This window comes from Gracilinanus agilis, chromosome 3, assembly GCF_016433145.1.
Source record: "Gracilinanus agilis isolate LMUSP501 chromosome 3, AgileGrace, whole genome shotgun sequence".
In the NCBI taxonomy this organism is placed as follows: domain Eukaryota; kingdom Metazoa; phylum Chordata; class Mammalia; order Didelphimorphia; family Didelphidae; genus Gracilinanus; species Gracilinanus agilis.
The window spans coordinates 488,776,530-488,799,976 of NC_058132.1; the positions used below are offsets into that span (position 1 = coordinate 488,776,530).

The 23,447-nt window shown below is 35.7% G+C and overlaps 2 protein-coding genes across 2 annotated transcripts in view; one reads left to right on the plus strand and one right to left on the minus strand.

The window, feature by feature from the left end:
- Nucleotides 1-4,657, plus strand: part of EIF5B (eukaryotic translation initiation factor 5B) — a 75,542-nt gene extending 70,885 nt beyond the window's left edge. The window contains exons 23-24 of the mRNA XM_044670431.1: nucleotides 2,082-2,243; nucleotides 4,037-4,657. Of these exons, the coding sequence (XP_044526366.1) occupies nucleotides 2,082-2,243; nucleotides 4,037-4,144 (270 nt within the window). The 3' untranslated portion in view covers nucleotides 4,145-4,657. The remainder of the gene's footprint in view (nucleotides 1-2,081; nucleotides 2,244-4,036) is intronic.
- A 1,061-nt stretch (nucleotides 4,658-5,718) lies between these two features.
- The window catches only part of REV1 (REV1 DNA directed polymerase), a 63,727-nt gene continuing 45,998 nt past the window's right edge, over nucleotides 5,719-23,447 (minus strand). Inside the window, exons 12-21 of the mRNA XM_044669301.1 lie at nucleotides 19,706-19,878; nucleotides 15,676-15,778; nucleotides 13,421-13,586; nucleotides 11,987-12,189; nucleotides 10,893-11,126; nucleotides 9,462-9,582; nucleotides 8,385-8,614; nucleotides 8,139-8,286; nucleotides 7,636-7,738; nucleotides 5,719-6,760 (exon numbers count right to left, since the gene is read on the minus strand). Coding sequence (XP_044525236.1) covers nucleotides 6,649-6,760; nucleotides 7,636-7,738; nucleotides 8,139-8,286; nucleotides 8,385-8,614; nucleotides 9,462-9,582; nucleotides 10,893-11,126; nucleotides 11,987-12,189; nucleotides 13,421-13,586; nucleotides 15,676-15,778; nucleotides 19,706-19,878 — 1,593 coding nt within the window. The 3' untranslated portion in view covers nucleotides 5,719-6,648. The remainder of the gene's footprint in view (nucleotides 6,761-7,635; nucleotides 7,739-8,138; nucleotides 8,287-8,384; nucleotides 8,615-9,461; nucleotides 9,583-10,892; nucleotides 11,127-11,986; nucleotides 12,190-13,420; nucleotides 13,587-15,675; nucleotides 15,779-19,705; nucleotides 19,879-23,447) is intronic.

Here is a 23,447-nt window from a genome sequence, read left to right on the forward strand (position 1 = left end):
TATTCTTTAGGGTCCTTTTAAACTACACACACACACACACACACACACACACACACACTCTCCCTCTCTTGTCCTCTCTTGTATTGCTTCATTCTCCACCAGTCTGTTTGTTACCCTTCTACTTCTCTATAGGGCACGAATCAGTTCTCTGCCCCAATGGATCTGATTGTTCTTCCCTCTGAGTCAATCTCAATGCACGTAAGAATGAAGTATTACCTGTCTCCAACCTCTTTCACCCTTCCATTGTATTGGTCTTCTCCCCTGCTCCTGTCATGCAATTTTTCATGAAATAATAAATTTACCCCATTTTGTCTCTTTTCCCATTTCTCTTAGTATTAATCATCTTTTTTCCCTTAAAATTTTTTTTTTTTTGTTTATTGGTTGGTTTGTTCCCCCCCCCCCCCCCCCTAAGACCTTTTGGTCATTCTCTTGAGTTCTTTGGGCATCAGATTTTCTGTTTAAGTCCAGCCTTTTCTTTATGAATGCTTGGAAGTCTTCTATTTTATTAAATGAACATACTTTACCCTGCAAGAATATAGTCAGTTTTGCTGGGTAGTTGATTTTTGGTTGTAGATTTATTTTCTTTGCCTTCTGGAATATCATATTCCATGCTTTCTGGCCCTTCAGTGTAGATGCAGCTAGATCCTGTGTTATTCTAACTATGGTTCCATGGTATGTGAATGACTTATTCATAGCAGTTTATAATATTTTTTCCTTGGTCTAGTAGTTCTTCAATTTGGCTATAAACATTCCTGGGCATTGTCAGTTGGGAATTAAATGTCGGAGGTGATCTGTGGATTCTTTCAGTCTTCACTTTTCCCTCTTGTTCAAGAGTGTTGGGTTAGTTTTCTTGGATAGTTTCCTGTAGAATGATGTCCAGGCTTTTCTTTTTGTCATGATCTTTTGGTAGTCCAATAATTCTTAAAGTCTCTCCTCAATATGTTTTCAAGATGTCATTTTGTCAATTAGGCGTTTCATATTTTCCTCAGTTTTTTCAGTGTTTTGATTTTGTTTTATACATTCTTGTTGCCTTGTGAAGTAATTTGCTTCTAGTTGTTGGATTCTAATTTTTAAAGGCTGAATTTCATCCCTGGCTTTTTGATCATCCTCCTTCTGTCTGATTTTCTTCATAGTTCATCTTTCACCTTCTTTGCCTCATTTTTAAGCTGGTTAATTCTGGCTTTCAAGACACTTATTTTCTATTTCCAGATGACTTATTTTGCTTTTTAAGTTCTTTTCCAAATTGTCTTCAGTCTCTCTTAATTGTTTTTTGAATTGTATTTTGAGTTCTTCCAAAGCCTGTGTCCAATTCACTGGAGTCTCTGTTTTTGCTTGGGGTTCCTTGGTCCTCCTCTGTTCAATTCACTCTTTGTTTATTACCTGGATAGAAGCTGTCAATTGTAATTTTTTTCTTTTTCTATTGTTTACTCATATTTTTTCCTTTTTTCTCCCCTGGCATTGGCTGTAATCTTGCTCTTCTGATTATTTGCTGGATCTGTGGGTTTGGGCTATTCTGTCCTGAAGGGGATTCTTCTCTGCTCTGCTGACTGACTAGGTTAGGCTGATAGTATTAATGAGCTCTGAGGTAAGATCTTCCCCAGTTGGCAGCTACTTTTAGTGCTATCTGTGGGGGAGGAGTGTTGGAGCTTTCCTGTCCTCTGAAAACTTCTTATCTGCCCTATTGATAAGATTAAGCCAGGGTGGAGTTGATCTGAAAAGCTGCATGTGCTTTGACTACAAACAAAGAAAGGGGGGTGGAGAAGAGGTACTGGAGATAAGAGTGTTTTGGCTTCCACTAGGCTGCCTTCTCTAAACTTCTCCTCCAGCTACCCCCTTGCAGCCTCAGTTCAATGTCCTGAGCATGGCACAGCTATGCCAGCAAGACATTTCCTTTGAACTAGAGCCCTTGCCGTCCAGTGATTCCAGGGACCACTGGAAACTCAGTAGTTGGGGGTCAGGGGGGTGTCAACTTCCCAGAGGTACTTGCTTTTGGACATGAAGTAGTAAAGTTCAACCAGATGATAGTAGTGAGAAATGTGCCATCATTACGCACAGTTTTAACAATGTCTCTTATTTTGCAGTTTGTTGAGATTGGAATAGTTACAAGTATTGAAGTAAACCATAAGCAAGTGGATATCGCAAAGAAAGGCCAAGAAGTCTGTGTCAAAATAGAACCTATTCCTGGAGAATCTCCCAAAATGTATGGAAGACATTTTGAAGCTACAGACATTCTTGTCAGCAAAGTAAGTTCTTTCCTCATAGTAATTGGCCCTTTTTAACTTCAAAAAGCAAACTCACTTTATCTAAAAATTGAAAAGGATTTTTGCTAAGAATTTCCTTAGGTAGGAATACAATATAATTTATTCACTTCCATTTTAGAAATGAGGCTGAAGCTGAGAGAGCCTGTGTTCTAGGAATTCTTAGAAGCAGGAAATGATATGTATATATAATACAGTGGAAAGCGTACTGGGTTGAGATCTTGCCCCTGATGATTATTTTCATCTCAGACCTAAATTTAGTTCAAACTTGTTTATAAAATTGAGTGGCCTGAGGGTTCCACAGTTTTCTGACTCTTGAAGTTAGTATTTATTTCATTTCCTTACTTTGCTTTCCAAAGATCAGATTTAACACTGGGGGTGGGGGGGTGGTCCTTTTGTATTTTGATAAAACATGGAAGAAGCTGGAGCTGTTAAGTTTTACCTCATGAAAAATTCAAAACTGGTTTGTTTGGTGTTGTAGAAAATCTTATTGTTTTCAGTACACAAGTAGTAATTAGCTGTGGTTTTGTACTTGTTTTCTTTCTTTCCTTTTTTTTGACAAGCACTATACATTAAAGCCATTAGAATAAAATCTTTTGAATAACTAAAAAAATTGATATCTTGGCAATTGGCAAGGCACAACCACTAGAAACTCCAGAAGATCTGAAAAGTGTTAACCACCTTTGTGTTTTTTTTTTTTTTAAACATTAACAACCCTATTCTGATATTGGGAAATATAGACATTGAGAGGCTTTGTGGCAATTTATTGATGTGGGTATTGATGTTGGATTCCCAACAATGGGTAAGTTACAGCCCATCTTCTCTTCCTTTTAAAGGATTAACCTTTTTCTTTGTTTCATTGACCTCAGATTATTTTTAAATTCAGAGACCATATATGAGTTATTGAAATTTGGCAGTTTGGTGTAGTAGACAGTGTGCATTTGAAGTTAGGAAGGCCCTGAGCTGCTGCCTTCTTACAGAGACCTACGAAAGTGCCCTCAGCTCTCTCTCTCTCTCTCTCTTTTTTTTTTTTAAGATTTTTTTTTTAAACCCTTGTACTTCGGTGTATTGTCTCATAGGTGGAAGATTGGTAAGGGTGGGCAATGGGGGTCAAGTGACTTGCCCAGGGTCACACAGCTGGGGCCCTCAGCTCTCTTTTAAGACAAGTTAAACCTTTGTTGTTCACATAAATGAGTGCAGGTGACCCCACAGTAATGGGAAGGGGAATGTTTTAAAGTATTTCTTGACCATTTTTCAAGTTAGTCATGTATTAATGTGGTAATCACTGTTGTTCTGCAATCATGCTCATAAAGCAAGACAATTTTAATGTTAAAATTAATGTTTATAGTTTTATGGGGTCTTTGTAAAAACATCCCAAAACCAAACATGTATGTATATAAGCAAAATAAGCATTTGTATATATGTACATATGTATGTGTGTATGTAAGATATACACACACATCATCAAACCATAAACATTAATTAATACTAAAGGAAAAAATGTTGGATTATAGGTCCGACACATTATTTTACACACACACACACACACACACACACACACACACACACACACACACACACACACACAAAATCTAAGACCTTTTATTTGTAAACAACTTACTGCATCCATTCAGACAGACCATTTGTTTTGACCATAGGTAAGGACTAGTAGACATGTAGTTTGCTTTTTAGTAAAGTATTGTTGGCATTTTGGTCACTAAACAAGGTATAGATGGTTTTCTGTATGCTCAACTGTTTGTATGATGCATGTATTGCAGATCAGTCGACAGTCCATTGATGCATTGAAGGATTGGTTCCGAGATGAAATGCAGAAGAGTGACTGGCAACTTATTGTGGAGCTGAAGAAAGTATTTGAAATCATCTAATTTTTCCAGTGGGCAGGAAAAGTAGTAAACTTACTATTCTGTTGTAATGTCACCAAGAAAACCAAGCAAAAACAAAACCAATTGAAACAATATATTGGACTCCGACGGACTTAAGTTTGGAAGGAAAAAATAGATGGATAAAATGTTTTCCATGAGAAACCAAGAAACTTACACTGGTTTGACAGTGGTCAATTTACATGTCCCCACAGTTCCAATGTGCCTGTTCACCTGTCCCACTCCCCTTCCCTTCCCTTCTTTACTGGCTGCTGTTTTAAAGTTTGCCCTATCCCAAATTTGAATTTTTATTACAAAACTAAAGCTCTTTCAATTTTATACTGATTAAATCAGTACTGCAGTATTTGATTAACCAAGCTTCTGCAGACTTTGTGATTCTTGGACTTTTTTGATGTAAGAAATACTTCTTTATTTATGCATATTCTTTCCTCAGTGATTTTCCAGCATTCTGCTTTGTGCCTATAGGAATTTTTTAAAATAGAAAATTAGGTAATATGATATTTCTGTATTTGCTTTGTGTGGAACAATGATGTAAAGCATAGCTGGCTGCCTTTTATTGCTTGTACAGTCCATGGAAGTCAACACAAACTGTAATCATTACAATACAGAGCCACAAATAAAGGGAATGGACATTGACCCTCCAGTTCTGTTAGGCTTCAATGTCAGCACAGGATATTCTTGCTTAAAAGCTGGCTTTAGTTGTCATCTTCTTAGCTGAGGTGTCCTAAGGACAAAGGCTTGTTTGTTAGATGACACTGCGGTACCTTGTATAAAACTGGCATTGGCAAGTTTAAGACCTAGCAGCAGTTGTTTTTATACAGAGATTTTCTTTAATGCTTTTCCTGTATTGTGCATTTTGTTTTTCAGAAATTAGAGTATATTAAGAGACATGTTTCCCAAACAAGACAGACATAGGATCAGAGTGAGTTCAGAGAGGAACTCTTATTTTTTCAACATGTGATTATCATTGATCCATTTTTGGATCAGCCAGCAAAAAGTAGCAGAGAGATGGAGTCCAAGTGCATGTTGGACATTTGGACTGTGCAGATTTGACACCACTTCTGAACTACTGTTACATTAACCAAGCTGTTTTAAGCTGCTGCCTTGGAAGGTAGAGTGTGTCCCAAGTGAGGATGAGGAATGGAGTCATTGGGCTGGCCGAGCTCTGTCATTTCTACAGCACATGGGAAGGAGCGGGGGGGCGCTCTGCTCAGTCCAGGTCGTGGTTTAGGGTCGAGGCAGGTTGGATCCTGTGGGCGAAGGAGCAGTCTTTGGATGGGTTTTCTTATGCTGTCAGTCAGTCAGGTGATGTATGCTTGAACACAATTATGCCACAAGCTCTTCATAGATAAGAATCAAGAACAAAATCCCACAAGGGGAGGGAGACCCCTGATACCACTCTTTGTGATTATAATTGTTTTTGGCTTATAGGATGGTTTAGAATTGAGTTATACAGATATTTATTTTTTTGCACATTGACAATCTGCTGCTTTGTAGATTTAATTTAAAAGTTGAGGAAAGAGTCAGGGTATATATATATATATATATATACACACATACATACATATGTATATATATATACACACTGATCTCACAACATAAAACAAATCTTGGCATCTGAGTTGTAGGCAATTTTTTTAAAATGGGCTGTGGTGGGAAACAAGTGAATCCGGGGTGCAGAGTATATTTTACAACGACTTCACTCATTAACCTCCCTATCTATTCTATCCAAGTTATTTGAAAGGTGGTTGAATTTCAGATTTTAGGTTGCCAAGTAATCTGGGAAAAGAGTGACCTATGTATGTAACACATATGTAAAATAAATGAGTGGCTTTGACTCCAAACCATGTGGATTGGCATATGGAAACAAGGGAGGAATGAAGTTTTTAATAACTACACTCCAAAACATAAATAAATAAATAAATCTAAACTGATACTTGCAATAAGCTTTCTCCACTTTCAAGACTGGGGCAAATGTGACATACATTGTCAGAAAAGAAGCTAAATTTCTATATACACCTATTATTTCCTCTCCTTTGAGGTCCTTAATGTTTCTGTTTCAACAGTCAATTACTTTAAAAAAAGAGTATGCTATTTAAAAGATGTTGTTTTTAGTGAGAGCTCCTGGCCTCAGAGAAAAGACATTTAAGGATTCACAAAATAAAAGTCAATACAAAATATACATACAGTTCTTTATTAAACAGCTGTAAACACTTCACTGTAAAAATCCATAAAACTTTATAAACAAACATTTTGTAAATAGAGTCTATGCTACAGTAAAAGAATCGACACAATTATTTACATGCAATACTGACAAATTTGGCACTTCTTGAAAAGAAATGTACAAAACACTTCTGTTTAAAAAAAAATTCAAAATTATAAAAACTCAGAGCATTACTATCATGCACTTTGCAAATACCTCACAAGCACTTATGGCACAGCTAGAAGAGAGCTCCAGGCTCTCTCTCACCAAGCTCCTTATTACAAGTTTAGGTAACTTTTAATGTGCTTCCATAAGTTTGTTGTAAAACCACCTGAACATTGTCAAGAATAAAGTCAAATGCCATATTCCAAACTGATTCCACAGACTGCTGCATTAACCTGAAATAAGGGGAGGGGGGAGGGGGGGGAAGAAAGCAGGAGAAAAAATATTAATCCTCAAATTTGTTTTCAGATTTATATTTCCATAAACTCATAAGAAATACTTATGCTTCCCAGGAAGGGTAAGAGGGATATATAGAAAAAAATCAGCAAAAAAGAATACATATTGAATTTTCTAACTTATAATAAATTACCCAAGAATAACCAGATCTTTATTTTATTAAAACATTGAAACCCACCTTTAAAAGAAATGCTGAAAAGTCTTTACTCAATTAAAGTGGCTGCCCATTTAGCAACAGTTTGATGTGGAAACTTGTCAAAATGCATGATGGAAAACTTCGGTGGTTTTTGTGCTACTATTCCCTTGGGGATTCTAATACTTTTAACATCAATTATCACTACTGTTATTTAACACTCCAGGGGATGACACTGACCAAAAAACCAGCAAGGCAACCTCATGTCATGGAGCCCTTCTCACAATACTGTTTTTAAATATATTTAGTACAAGGTAAATTATTTTCAGTATAATTTGTGACATTTTAAAGTAACGAGCATAAAAATTTTCAGGATTTTTATCCAATGATTAAATACTGTGATTCCTAGAGGTACTGATGAATATACCACTGTTTTGTTGTCTTAACTTCATGGTTTAGGGAAATACTCCAAATTTCAGTTGTCGGCTTTTTCCCCATCCACTAATGGACTCTAGGTTAGGACAAGTTTCCGTTTAATTTTTAAACATTTCAATTGAGAATGAATTCTGATGTTCTAGAAACCTTGTCATCAATAGGCTGGTCAGAACTTTCCACTTTAAAAAAAAAAACCCAAACCCTATTATTATAGCACAGCTGAGAACAAGAGCAAAGTGTAGTTACCTTTTCATGTACTTTATAACCAGATCCAGTTTTTCTAGATCCTTTTCTTCTATTAGGTCAGTACAGTATTTTACAACTTGCAGGATGTCTTCCTCCATTGGATCTGGTGGGGATAAAATAAAGTTGGGAGATATTAAAAATATCTTCAAAATACCCCGGGCACTAAACCTTTCTTTAGGACATTTTTTTTTACAAGAACTCCTCGCAAGGGTACTAATGTGGGAGGTGGGGAGGAGTGATAAGTTTCTCTTCATGAAATCCAAGTCAATTTCTCAAAAAATTATTGTTCCACCAAGAATTGGTTCAGAATAATTAACCAAAAAAGGGAACCAATTACAGTACTTGAATTTATACTGATGCTTTTGCAAAATCAACTTCAAATGCCAGCCTTTTCAATAATTTGCCTATTTATTCAAAGAGCCTGAATGAACTTAAACTACAATTTTATTAACATGAAACAAATGAAATAAATATCTTTCTGACTGATAATGTTCTAGAACTACCTGATATAGTGGTAATCCATTCCTTAAGCAACGTCTTCACATCATTGAATTCAACAGCGCCAGCTAGATTGGGTGCTGGTTGTCTAAAAGAGCCTGCCAGTTCTGATGGCAAACAAGGACTTGATCTAACTGAAATTGATGAACTTGGCTCAACCTGTTGAGAAAGAGTTTAATGTGATGCCAGCAAATTACAATGCAAAATCAAGTTATTTTGTCAGCAATTAAAAACAATTTAAGTTACAGCACAAATCTTACCTGTGGGTTATTAGTACAAGCTGGACCTTCTTGTTTCAAAAAACTATCTATTAGCTTCTGTGGGCTTCCAGTAGGTGCTGCCAGAGTTTTAGCTGGACTGCTGAGCAGCTTGTTCTTCAAAGGACTCTGGACCTTTTTTGTGGGACTAACTGTTTTTTTCTTGCTTTTTTTCTTATCCTTTACTGCTGTTTGTTTTAGTTGTAATAAAGGATTCTTTGATACTGAAAAGCAAACCAAAAAAAAAATGCATCAACATGTAATTATTTCCATGGACAGTAAAATCTACCTCCACGTGACTCATGGCCCCAAGATTCTTTAAGGCTATAAATAAGACTACAGTGTGGGAATGATTGGAAAGTCTAAAAACAAGGAAGTTGGTGCTACGAGGTCAATTTTTTGGAGCCATAGTGTAACTGTCTACAACAAAGTGAAGGGTACTGATGTGTCCTTGGTGGGAGAAGTGCCCTAAAGGATCCTTTCATGGACCATTTCAATGTGTTCCATACACTACTCTACGACACTTGCCTGCACACAGTAAGCAACTCTGGCTGTTTTTATTCCATATTTCTTAAATTTTAGTGTCAGGATCAATTTTCTTCAAAGTCTAGTTTTTTATCTAAGTTACCCTGAAAATTTGTATGTCTATCCCAAGCCAGAAACTTTAACATTTGTTCCTCAAATGTATATAGCTTTCATCTTATTTCATATTCATAAAAAGTCCTGAAATACAAATGTCTTCATGCTTGAGAAAGGTATTCCAAAGCTTATTATTAATGTCTGTTTCTGTTTAGTATTGTTATTTTATAAATTGGGGGGGGAGGGTGCTAAGAAATTAAACTTTTAGAGACTGTCTAGATTTTAAAAATATATTTAAAAAGCTTAAGCCTTATATTGTAAATTAGATCTTTTCCATATAAATATTTTCATTTACAAAACTTAAATACATATTTGTCTTAATTTTGTTGGAAAAATGGGTAGGTTCTTGGCTGTAGGGTATAATAAAAAGCAATAATGATTATTTTTCCCTCTTGTTACAATTCCTGTCATTTGCAATCATTGAAAGCTTACCAAATGAGTTGGCTGGCTGTGGATTTACGGAGTTCTCCAACTGCTTTTGTCTTTGATCATATGCAGCTTTCAGCTCCTCCTGAAGTTCAGTGGGAAGTGCTGCGAACACTTCAGGGTCCACCTAATGAAAATAAAATAGTCAAGGTCATACACAAATTAATTGAATGAAAACTTGATCCTTGATAATGTATTCAGCAAATCTGACTCCCAATGCTTTGCACTAGGACCCCAAATCCATTCAATTGATACATTCCTTCAATCAAATATACAGAATATAGAAGAAAAGAAACAAAAAAAGCAGTGTTCAATAAGCCCAAAGCCCCTATGATCATGTAAAACAAAAACTAGATAAAGATAAGATAAACTAGAAATGGATGTATGACAAATATAAAAAGATTCATGACCAAACAAGACAAAGAGGATCATGACTTAAAATGAATAACTTTGCATTAAAAAACCAAAGCAGCTAAGACAGGAAGTGGGAGGAGGGGGAGGCCAAGTAAATTGGAGAGGGGGAGGGGGGATGGGGTCAGCAAGTTTCTCTGATAAAGGTATAAAATTCAAGAAGATATTGTCATAACAACCATATTAAAAAACAAAAGTAGAGCAACTTTGAGGTGCCTCATGCCAATCAGATTGGCGAAGATGACAATTGTTGGAAGAACTGTGGGAAATCGGGCACAGTGAAGTCACTTTGGAAAGCAATGAAAAATTAGGCCCTAAAGGCATGAAATTGCATATCTACAGACTCCTGGCTGCTGCCAACTACACTCAAAAGAGACTAAAAGAGCCATTTTTTCACAGTATCAAAACAAATTGTAAACTAAGGATACCCACTGATAAATCAATGGATGTGAATGTAATATTACTACCGTAAGAAATTACAGACTGATAGTTTCAGAGGAAACAAAAATAGTCTGAGGCAGACTAAAGTGAGCAGAACCAAGAGAAAAATATATGAAAGGCAATTATCATTAACCTTTCAAAAGACATTAGAAATGGATCAATGCAATGACAAAGCACAAACATGCTATCTGGAGAGGGAAGAGAGAGAGAAAAATTAAATCGGCTTGAAGGGAATCCTCTCCTTTATAATCCTTTTACCCCTCAAAAAATCCCTTTAAATGTTAATGAAGAAATATTTTCAAGCTTCTAACTAAGGTAAAATCTTGTGAATGAACAAAGAGATTGATTTTTAATGCAGCAAAACCAAGATTTGTGCTGGAACATAAAACAATAAAAAGCAAAGACCAGGTTAAGGAATGAGAGACTCCTAGCCCCAAAGACAGGGTCAACCCTCACTAATGTACCATTGAAGATGTAATGATTCTATGATCTGAGACTTGAAGAAATGAAATGACACAAAGTGAGATGAACAAAGTCACAAAAAAAAGAGTATAACATAAGCACATTTAATTTAGTTTGCCTTACCTGTGAAAATGCAGGAAGAGCTATAACATTGATTCCAGCATCACTATTTGATTCTTGAAGATCTGGTATTTGTAACAAAACTGTTCCAACTGGTTGTGGCAAGATTCCAGTGTTATAGCCATTTACCGGTTCCTTCTTTTTTTCATTATGTGTGTCTCCTTGCTGAATGGCATATATTTGCTCTACTTGTTGTCGAAGATCAGATGGAAGTGCTTCTAATACAGACTGATCTAGCTATAAAATACCAATAATCCTAAATGAGCTTTTCTTTTGTTCGTGTCATCCTGATAATTCAAACCAGCATTACAATTAATTTTCTGGGTCTAGAGCCAGCAAATGAAGTAATAACATTTATTAAGTGCCTACTATGTGCTGGTCACTGTGACTTTTAAGTCCCATTTTTCTTTCTCTGAGTATCCCAAGAGTCATGGAAAGGTAGCTCTTAGCCCTGCCTTCCTTCCTTCCTTCCTTCATTGGGAAATAGGCATGCAGGTTAGGTAAGCTCATCCTACTGCTATCACTAAAGATCTAGGGTGCTCACAGGCAGGGCACATGGCAGAATAAGCTTTTCCTAATTTACAAACTAATCTAATTTTGTAAATTAGGAAAAGCTGTTTGTAATGAATGCTACAATAGCTCACACTATTTTCATGTTTTCAGCCAAGAAAAAGTTGTACTATAAACATGGAGAACACATACCTAATCATATCTCAGCATTTGAGAAATACCAAATGAACTATCTGCAAACTTTGCAAAGTTAAAAGATCTTTTAAAAATCATATCATGAATTCACTGCTAGCAACCAAGTTTTAAGTTACTGATGGAAGTGAAGGAGTAATTACTCTAACAAAGAGAAAAGGTAGTTGCTGACAACCACTAGCATTGGCTACTAATCTAACAATTGTTGGTTGGAACTGGGCATTCTCATTCCTCATCTTTATTCTGAACAGGAGGGCAAGACACACCTCTCCTGCCTCCCTCTCTCTAACATATAAACAAATAGACAGAAATACAGTTTCAAACACTGAAATTGATAATCAGATAAAAGGATTCTGTAACTGTTAAGTAAATCCTATTTGAAGCCAATAACATACCTGGGAAGGTGAAGGTACTTCTATACTTAGGTTAAGTCTGGATTTTACACTGACAGGGGAATGGAGCCCATTCCATTTCACTGAAGGCTCAGTTTTACCAGCAACTGGACTGATGCTTGATGCCAGGTGTGTGGTACAGGATGGTAGGAAAGTGCAAGTTCGAGAGGCAGATGATATTTCAAGATCCATTGCAGCCACAAATACTACAATTACAAAAATAAGAGTGGATTAAGGAATAAACATTAACTTTATAAATGCCTTTTAAAAAATATCACTTTGACCCAGAAATATCACTGCCAGACATATACTCGAAGCAAGTCAATGATAAAAAGAAAGGTCTTAAATACATAAATATATAGCAGACCTTTTTCTCACAGCTAAGACCTGGAAAAATGCCCTCAGATTGAGAAAAGGCTAAACAGTGATACATCATAAAATGAAATATGCCATAAGAAATGATGAATATAGAAAAGGATTGTAAGATATGATCTTAAGCAAAATGAAATATGCAGAACTGGGGAAACACTATACAATGACAATGTAAATGTTAAAAATACTGACAAAAAACCAAACTTGGTTTCAGAAGGTATGAAAAAATACTCTGCCATATAGAATGAGAATGGAAGTGGAAATACAGCATATGACATGCTGGTTCGTTGAATTGTTTCCACTGCTCTTTAATTTTTTTTCTGTTGTAACTAGAAAGTTTAGGATGGCAGTACACATTGGGAAATGTAGGTGATGTAAAAAAAATTACAACAAAAAATAGACAAAAAACTCTTTAACATTTCCTATTTCATCTCCTCTACTGCATGTCAGGATTATGGAATAGAATCATTTCTAAGTGGTTATTCTACTTCCAACTCCCAATACAAAATTTTCTTGATATAGAATTCCTCCCCATCACAAAGTCCCTAATGAAGAAAAGAATTCCATAAAAGTAATTTGTGGGCAGCTGGTTAGCTCAGTGGATTGAGAGCCCCATTGCCTACCCTTACCACTCTTCTGCCTTGGAGCCAATACACAGTATTGACTCCAAGAAGGAAGGTAAGGGTTAAAAAAAAAAAAAAAAAGTAACTGCACACAAAAGTCAAACAGCTCAAACTTTTACTATTTTCTTAAACCCTTACCTTCCATCTTGGAATCAATTGGCTCCAAGACTGAAGAGTGGTAAGGGCTAGGCAATGGGGGTTAAGTGACTTGCCCAGGGTAACACAGGAAGTGTCTGAGGCCAAATTCGAACCCAGGACCTCCCATCTCTGAGACTGGCTCTCAATCCACTGAGCCACCTAGCTGTCCCCTCACTTGCTATTTCTAAGCCATTAAGTCTCTTCCTCCAATCACTGGTGAGAATAATTTGCAGATGAATTCATTCAGTTTTAAGGGAAATTAGTGCCATCATGAATTTTAAAAAAAAGTTTTTGATTTACTCACTTTCCTTATGCTCTTCTTCACTGGATTTTTTAGCTTTCTGAACTTGGAAAAGATCAATGACAGAATGTGATCCACCTGGCAAACGGCTAGACTGCATGCATGGATGGGTGGAACATCCTGAAGATGTTTTATTAATAGGAACCAACTGATTCACCTGAATTCCGACCTAGAAAAAAAATAAAGAGAAAACAAACTTGTATTAGCTTTAAATAAAGTTTCCATGATGTATCTTGGGGTTTATGGCCATTTAGTCAGATCTTATAACATCTACTTATGCTGTATTAAAAATTACTAATAAAATACTTTCAGTTAGTTTTAAACTAACAGATTTTGGAAATATTTTTTTTTAAACCCTTAACTTCTGGGTATTGACTTATATAGGTGGAAGATTGGTAAGGGTAGGCAATGGGGGTCAAGTGACTTGCCCAGGGTCACACAGCTGGGAAGTGTCTGAGGCCGGATTTGAACCTAGGACCTCCTGTCTCTAGGCCTGACTCTCAATCCACTGAGCTACCCAGCTGCCCCCTGGAAATATTTTTAAATGTTTTATGACCTCACAAAAACTGTTCTGATTACTTAGAAAAGACCATACTTCTTACACAGCAAATAACTGAACTTGTACTGTATAAGAAGAATTTTTAATGGTGGATAAAAGTTACATGCTTGATTTCAAAACCAAGACAGACAATAAAGGAACTTTTCTAGGCTTCAAGCTACTTGGAGGGATATGAGTGTGAGGAAAAGTAAGGTAGAATATAGGAACTGCTAACAGTCTGAAAGTAGTTATTTCCATCATCACCATCAGTTAACCTATTTCCTAACCTCAAACACCCATTCTGAGCAGCTAGGTCATACTGTGGATAGAACACGAGACCTAGAGTTGGGAAGACTCATCTTTGTGGGTTCAAATCTGCCCCCCCCCCACTTACTACTAGTTGTGTGACCCTAGGCCAGTCATTTAACCTTGTCTGCCTCAACTATAAAATGAGCTAGATGAGGAAATGGCAAACCACTCCAGTATCTTTGCCAAGAAAACTCCAAATGATGTCACAAAGAATCTGACACAGCTGCAAACAACTGTACAACAATTTCCCTCCCACCATAAGCTACCCTATTTCTGAGAAAAATGATGCTGTCATTGCTGTTTGGGGCAAGTGAATTACATAGTATATACCATTGGTGATGGCTTACTTTTCCCTCAAAACATTCCCCAATGAAAGGACACAGGCATATTAAAATGAGTGAACTGGTCCCTTCTATATGTAAACTGTAAAGCTAAATAAATGCCCACGCCAAATGTGCATGCCTGCTCATGTTTTAAAGCCTTTTAAAGAGTACTTGTTCCAGGGAAGACCAAGGGGTACCACAAGGTAAAAGCTGGTTCTTATTGAGCAGAGAAAGCTTACAAAACTCAGATTAGCTTTCTCTCTAAGATTCAGGAGTTCTGTGTGGTGGAAAAAAATCTCTAGATAGAGGGGCAGCTGGGTAGCTCAGTGGAGTGAGAGTCAGGCCTAGAGATAGGAGGTCCTAGGTTCAAACCCGGCCTCAGCCACTTCCCAGCTGTGTGACCCTGGGAAAGTCACTTGACCCCCATTGCCCACCCTTACCAATCTTCCATCTATAAGACAATACACCGAAGTACAAGGGTTTAAAAAAAAAATCTCTAAGATAGGTCACTATCTACTGTCTCTACATAGTATCTACCACCTACAAGGGAGTTTACATTTAACAGATATAAAATGACATGGAAAAAGACACAGAAAGTAAGTATAAGAAGTTGAAATGGGTTTTGAATCTAGGTCCTCTGATTACAAACCCAGAATTTTTACCATTATGTCATCATGATTTTATTTTGTAAATGCCACCTACTATAAAAGGGAAGGATAATTGAGAGAATACATATACCAGCACACATATACATTTCTGTTCCCTGGAAGCAAAATTTGATGACTCCAAATTATTATTGCTTTTTTTAGGCACAATGGCAGGTAGGCTAAATCTTTCCAACATCTTTGAGAAATAGATATTAACTTTTATTTTTAGTATAGCCTTTATTTAGGATACAGTAGGTAAAAATTTGAAGTGTCTTCACATAATTTTAGAAACATGATGAGTAAAGAAAAGCCTAGTCCAGGAATGTAAAAAGTAGATGAACAAATAAGCACAAGAATTTTACTGATAATATAGATAAGTCAAATCTAAAAAGAGAAAAGATTATAAACTGGTCCAGGAGTCTTAAAATTTTATTTACTTACCCCTCTCATATCTGATATGTTCAATTTCATCGTGTGAAACATATTTAGTGTTGCTTTTCCAATTATTTTTGCACTATCTGTTGGTTGGTCAAGTGTGACAGTCCTATAAAGAACAATTTTTTAAAAAGAAAAGTATAAAGCTCTATCATTACATATTTATTTGGTAGTAAGAACCATTTGCCAGTAGTAAAAATCTTACCTAATTGGCAAAGATAATGATGAAGTGATAAATTTCAATATATAGTCCTCATATATGAATTATGATGATGTAAGCAATTAGAAGATTGAGAATCATAACATTGATGTTATATATAACTTTTTAGATTTATATTCTAGATATGTACATAGAAATGTATAAAACTACATTATGATTATGTCTATATATATGATGGTATAAACTATATATAAGATTAAAGATGACTAACACTGAACATGACTTCGTAATATACAGTTTGGCTCATATAAATGGCAAAGGTCACTTACTGACATTTGGCTAATGTTCAGAATAAATCTTTTATTCATTTAATAGATTTGGCCAGAACCAGACTTCATGTATGTCATAAAGACTACATCTCATAAACTCTTAAGATTTTATTCACTGGTGACTATGAATAGAAATATACCAAGACTATGCCCCAATAACTATTTTATCTATTTGAAGCCAACTCTGAGTGAATATAGCAAACCAAGAACATTTAAAGGTATAATCAGAGGCCAAAAAGAAAACTCCTCAATTCTGTCCTCATAATTTCTAGTGAAAACACTCTCCAATATGGGCATGGCATTGGATGATTTCCTGGTTGCATCAGTATCTCTAGAATATTTTTGCCGCCCTTTTCTGTAAGAAATATCATCGGTTTTCCCTCTCCAAGAGTATCTGTCACCGTTCTTAGTATTTGCTTTACTAGATACTGAAGAACTCTAGTTAGTATCATTTCCCACGATCTACATGGTTAACTAGAGTTCTTCAGTATCTAGTAAAGCAGATATAATATTTTATCTGTTATATCTTAAACCTAAGTTTAAAAGATCATAGCTAGAAGGAACTTTATTAGTAGAAGGTCATCTATTCCAATCCTTCACAGATGAGGAAACTGATGCCCAAAGAGAAATAGCAATTGATGCATGAGTAATTAATAGATACAGGAGGTCTAATTCCATTTTACCGACTCCATATTTAGTGTTCTTTCCATTTCATCTCTGACTAGCCTACTATTGTGACTGAGTATTTTTAGGGTTAGATGAATAATTGTTACTCTTTCGTTCTTCATAGGCACATTATCTAGATCAATAAATTACTTAAAACACACAAAGCCTCCAAGTGAGTTACTTTAAACAAAGTGCTATACCTTGACATGCAAATGTAAAAAGATTCTTTAGAGTTCATATAATGGAAATTGAAAAAGAATAGACATAGAATCATAAAGAAGTTATTCCAATATCCTACACAAAGATGCAGGATATAGTCATATGTCCACATATTCACATAATCCCTAAGTCGTTTCTCCTCCAGTCAATTCCTTCCCTAATAGAGCATAATTCTGTATCATCTTACCACCCTGGCGGGCTTCCTTCATACCCTTTAGAATATGACTATCTTTCCTAAAATGTGGTACCAAGAAATAAACACAACAGTCCTGGGATTAGCAGTTTTTGTTGACATATCAATTCTGAATGCTGACATGTTGAGATTGTGGTCCACTAAAATGCTCATGGCATTTTTAATACTAAATGTCTAGCCGTACCTCTCTCTACTTATGAAGTTGATTTTTTTTAATGAGAAGTAGAATTTTATCTTTACATTAAGTTTCATTTTATTAGACTGGACAAAGTCCTTTCTGATTTAAATTCCATTCTTTTTGATAAAAAATAAAACAAAACACACACAGTGAACCAACTCAAATAAGAAGAACAGCTAGAAATATAGACCTGCCAGTTATCTGCATTGAGCTACTAAGTGAATCCATGAAGATGGATGAAGTCACCAAAAAACCATAAAGACCTAGGCAGAACACTGGGTACAGTCATAACTGGCAGGTGTGAAATTTGGGTGATGGATTTTACAAAGCAAACTAAGGTGAAAAAGGTTAAGAGGAGAACCAGGAGAGCGAAGTCACGAAAAACTAGAAAAGAAAAATAAAAGGGTGCTCAATAACACCAATTGATGCAGAAAGATCAAGGACACAGAACTAAAACCCTCTGGCCAAGTGGACAGAAATATATGATGACTAAAACACTGCTTTTATTTCTCCTTCCACCATTCCTTGTTGATTCTTACTCTCTTCATCTCATGGATTTCGTCACTAACACATAGCTTTCTCTTTTGACTAAGTACATATGGAACATATGTCCTTCTATGTCTATATGCCAAATATAAATTGGATCCTACCAATTCTCTCAGAGTCCCTGTCAAATCTTTTTTTGTGTTAAAATTTCCAGTTTGTCCTATTTTTTTCTTACTCTTTCTTGTTCATTTATATTTATTTTATGGCCTTGGCTCTCCCCTTTTTTGTTTAAAAAACAAACAAAAAACCAAAACTTCTCCCCTTTCCTTCTTAGAATCAACATGTATATTGGTTCCAAGACAGAAGAGCAGTTAAGGGTAGGTGATGGGGATTAAGTGACTTACACGGGATCACACAGCTAGGAAGTATCTGGGACCAGATTTGAACTCAGGACTTTCCATTTCCAGGCGTGTGTTGTAATCCACTGAGCCACCTAGATTTCCCCTCTGCTCTCTTCTTGTATGTCTCCTGTGAATTACTAATCCTTCTGCTGATACTGACTGAGCTGTTTTTTTCTTCCCTATGCATGTTGAGTTTAAGTTCTTATAAGTTTACAAGAATCTCAGGAAAATGTTTTTAATGGTTCTAAGTAGACAGACTCCATTCCTGGGCCATAGCCTATCATATTTGCTATGTCAAGCCATAGTTTAGAAGTCCAAATCCTTTTTCTTCTTGGGTACTAAAACCCTTAATTTTTACTTTCTAGCCCAAGATTTCAACCTCTCACATTGGAGCATAAGCTTCTAGGATATGAAGGAAAAAAAGAAAAATCCCATATATAATCAAAGTTCATATCAACATTCTTTGAAGTATGGCTAAATAAGCTGCTGTATGATTGTAATGGAATATTACTGTGTCTGAAGAAACAAAAAATATGAACTAATGCTGATTGAAGCAGAACAAGAAACCATTATTCACTCTGCACAAGCTTCAGATTCTGTTTAACAAATCTTCCAAGTTTTTTAACAAGAGAAGTTTTATTGAGTAGGAAAGGTAGAGATAATAAATTTTTGGAAAATGAATGACATGAAGACAAAAGGTAGTAACGCAATGCAAATAAAAAGCAAGTCTGCACACTCAAGGCAATGTTTTGTTATGGGAAAAAGTATTAAAATTTTCACACACAAAAAAAAGTATAATAGAGAGGTAAAATTCTTGATTGAAGACCTAAATTCTTAACTTTAAGTGACAGTTTTTGTGAGAATTTATATAATATAAATGATTAATCAGACCACACATGCACAACTTTTTAAACTGCAATATTTTACAGAGTTGCTTTATTATTCAAAAGAAAATTCTCTAATACATAGATAAATAAAAAATGACTGCCAAGAAAATTAATCACATTAAATTGTATTTATCAATATCACATTACTTACAAAGTTCCTTTTACTATATTTTTTATCTTTTTAAACTACAATAAAATAGGTTAAGAAATATCTTAAATTTCAGAAGGAAGTGCAAAATCTGTTGACCTATCATTATTATCATTAAGCCTGGATGTTGGAAGAAACTTGTGCAGAACAGATCAGGACACAGACTGACTTTAATGAAGTGAATTTAATTGGTGAAGTGTTGAGCAAAACGAGAACTGCTTTTGGAGTGGTATATAAAATAGTAACACAAATAATCAGTTTGATTTTTTTTTCCTTTACAGACTGGGATTCATGAAGCTTCTCCTTCAATGTTTGCTATCAATGGCATTAAAATAATTAACAGGAATAATCCTTTTTGAAGAGACCTACCTGGCAATATTGTCACAAATTCCATGACCTCCAAACTTAGCCGTTTCTACGGGAGCTCCAGCTTTTCGGACCATAATTTTCAGAGTCAGTCGTTTACCCTTCATGCCAGCAGCTTCAAGTCTTCGCTGAATCTCTTCCGAAAGACTCAGAAGAAACGCTTCTGCTTCCTTTGGCTAAGGAAAAGAACAAAATTCTTAGGTATAACTTCAATTTTCTGCTAACTTTAAAATTTTTGATGCTTAATAGTAAAGATATCTATTTATAGTAGGTAAACTACAAATAACTACCATCACAATTAACTAAAGGAAAATGATGCCTCACAAGGAATTTTATTCTTCCATTTGCTTTTTGGTATTTACTGATTTATGATGGTCAACTTTCAACTATCTACAATTATTACTTTATAAATGTCATTGTTATCATGTAAAATGTTAAGTTGCAGATTGACAAATTCACTCATATACCTATATTTGATATTCCTGTGTGTTGCTCAGATAGCTTTCCTCATTTTGGAAAAATGTCCACACAAATTCACCTATCACTAGAGCTTTGCAAGATTAAAAGATGAGTCTCTCTCTACTGTGGTAAGTAAAGTTTTGAGAATGGGACATGACAAATCAGATTCATATCAAATATACATTTCAATTATTTTTGCCACTACTTGCTTTAATAGCAGAGATAAGTAGGAGAGATAACGAGAACTCCTATTTGTATGTAGACAGTGTGCTGTTCAGAATCACTGATTCTGTAATCAAAGAACTTGGAATTAAGTTCCAGCACTTCTACTGAGAAAGAGGAAGACTTTGGGAAAATCATTTGCTGTTTTTGAGTTAAATTACTTTATCTGAAAAGTAAGGACTATAACTATTTTTAAACTGAATTTTATTTTTAGTTCCCAATTTTCTCTTCCCCCTTTTCAACCCATTGAGAAGACAAGGGGTAAAAAATGGAAACCATCACCAATAAGTATTGTTATATATAAAGTAAATTTTTACATTAATTCATGCCCAAAAAAAGAAAAAGGAGAAAATATGCTTCGATCTGTACTCTCAATCCATTGTGACTCATTGATCTCCTCTATTATGGATAAGTTTTAAGACATAAAATTTTAAGTAGAGTTGGTACCATCCAAAATTTTGCTATGTTGTCTCATTGCTGTCATTATCTATATGAAACTGATTGTTTCTATAATTTCTATAATTCTATAACCTATCCTTTCCTTAAAATTTATTAGTTTCAAGTTAATTTTTAATCTAAGCTTCAAAGATGTAATTTTATAGTAACTGATGATAAATGAATGCATTTAATATTTCTGCTTTTCTACATTTGCTTGTGAACTTTTTCAATTTTTGTGGTGTCAGGTATAGCTTAGAAATATATACTCCTTTTAATTTAATTTTAATACTCTTCAAAGGTCTATTACATCTTAACTTTTCTAAAATTCTATTAATTTCATTAATTACCTTCTTACGTAATTGTTAGATTTATTTATCTAGGTCTCAGAGGGTAAACACTGACCTCCCACTACTATAGTTTACTATTTGCTTCTGTAAGTCATTTACCATGTCCTTTAAGACTTTAGATGCTGTTATTTGGTGCGCAAATATTAGATATTGGTGTTGTTGGTTATCCTTTGTTTTGAAGAGAACAAACGCGATCACAGTGTGGTAGCTTTCCTTGTGTATAGCTCAAAGTCATTAGTCTCCCTTTCTCTTCCAGTGTCATTGAAGTTCAGTGACAAGATAGAAATCAAGAGGACTGGTGATGGCCTGGGGTGCAAGTGGACAGTCTTGGTGTCTTTGATGTCTGTCTGAGCTCTAAGTGTTCCAAAGTGCCTGCTTCAGCCACCTTCATAATTATTGGAACAAACTGTTCTCATCTGCCCACTCTGCTAGGGAAAGTCTTCATATGTTTGAAGTAGAGACACCCACCCCCTCCCCCAAGTCTTTGAGTTCTGCCAATCACTCTCAACCTGGTTTAGCCTGACTGCCCAGATGGTTTTATTGGAGTGCAGCTGCTGCACATGATACAAGCTTCTTGGAGCCACAGATGAGAGTTGGGAGACAGGCAGACACCAGAGGTGGATGAGCATCCCTGAAAGATGACTTAGCAAGCCTTTACACCAGAGGCATCAAGTCCTCCCTGCACACCCCATACATGACACATGATATTAATTCATTGTCTATAGTCTCATTTAGCAAATTTTTTTTATCTTTTAGAATTCAGTCTATTTTTATTTTTGCTTTGTCAGAGATCAAAATTACTACCCCATGCCTTTTTTTTTTCTGTTCCATTTTAACTCTTTGTATATTTTTGTTTCAAGTACATTTCTTGTATAACAATATATTGTCAAATTCTGGTTCTAATTTATTGTGTTAGCCTCTTTTCCCCTCCTTAAAAAAAAATACAAACCAATTCTATGTACTGGAATTCCAAGACATAACAGTAATGGCTAGGCAATGGAAGTTAAGTGATTTGCCCAGGGTTACACAGCTAAGAAGTGCCTTGGGCTACATTTGAACCCAGGACTTCCTATTTCCAGGCCTGGCCTTCTATCTGCTGAGTCACCTAGCAGTCTTCTAGCCTCTTCTTTTTGTGGTTAAGTTCAACCCATTCACAGTTATGAATGCTGTGTTTTCCTGTCATTTTGGCTCCTAATTTTTTTTGCCCTGTCCCTTCTTCTTTCACAGTATTTTGCTCCTGACTTCCGTCTTCCTTCATCTGCCCTCTCTCTTATTCACTAATCCCTCTTTTCCCCCGGACCCTTTCCCTTCTACTTCCCTAGCAAGCAAGAAGAATTCTGTACCAATTGTCTGTGTGTGTGAATTTTTCCCTTTCTTTAATCAGTTCAGATGAAGAATGAAGTTCAAGTGTTGCCTGCTCCCTCCCACTACCCACCTCCTCTGTTATACAAATGCTTCCTTGGGTACCCTATTTATATATGAGATACATTTCTCCATTTTTCTTTCCCTCTTCTCTTTTCCCTTTTCCTGGTGCATTCTTTTCCTCTCTCCTTTCATTCCTCTCCTGAGATCATCCAAACATAACAGAATCACCCTCAAACCCTCCTGATCCCTTGGGATAATTTCTGAAGCATTACAAATATCATTTCTGCATATAAAAATAGAAACGATAATTTTGTTTGGACCTTTATGATGTTTCACCCATATATACTTTTTGTTGTTTCTCTGGAATGTCAAATTTTCTATTCAATTCTAGTTTTCAACAGGACTACATCAAAGTCTTCTATTCTATTAAATATATATCCATCCTTACTTACTTACTTCCTGGCAATGGGGGTTAAGTGACTTGCCCAAGGTCACACAGCTGCGAAGTATCTGAGGCCAGATTTGAAACCAGGACCTCCTGTCTCTAGGTCTGGCTCTCAATCCACTGAGTTAACCAGCTGCCCCCAAGATTCTTTCTTTTCCAGTAGGATTACACTCAAGTTTTGCTGAGTAGATTGTCTTTGGTTGCAAGCCTAATTCTTTTGCTTTCTGGAATGTCATAGTTCAAATTCTCTGCTCCTTTATTTAATGCCATGGCTGCTGGATTTTGTGATTCTTTGCCTCCTGTATACTTGAATTCTTTGTGGTTTCTTATAGTATTTTTTCCTTGATCTAAGGGAGCTCTGGATTTTGGTTGTACTATTCCTGATAGATTTTATTTCGGAATTTCAGGAGGTGACTTGTGGATTCTTTCAACATTTACTTTGCCCTCTGGTTCTTAGATATCTAGTCAA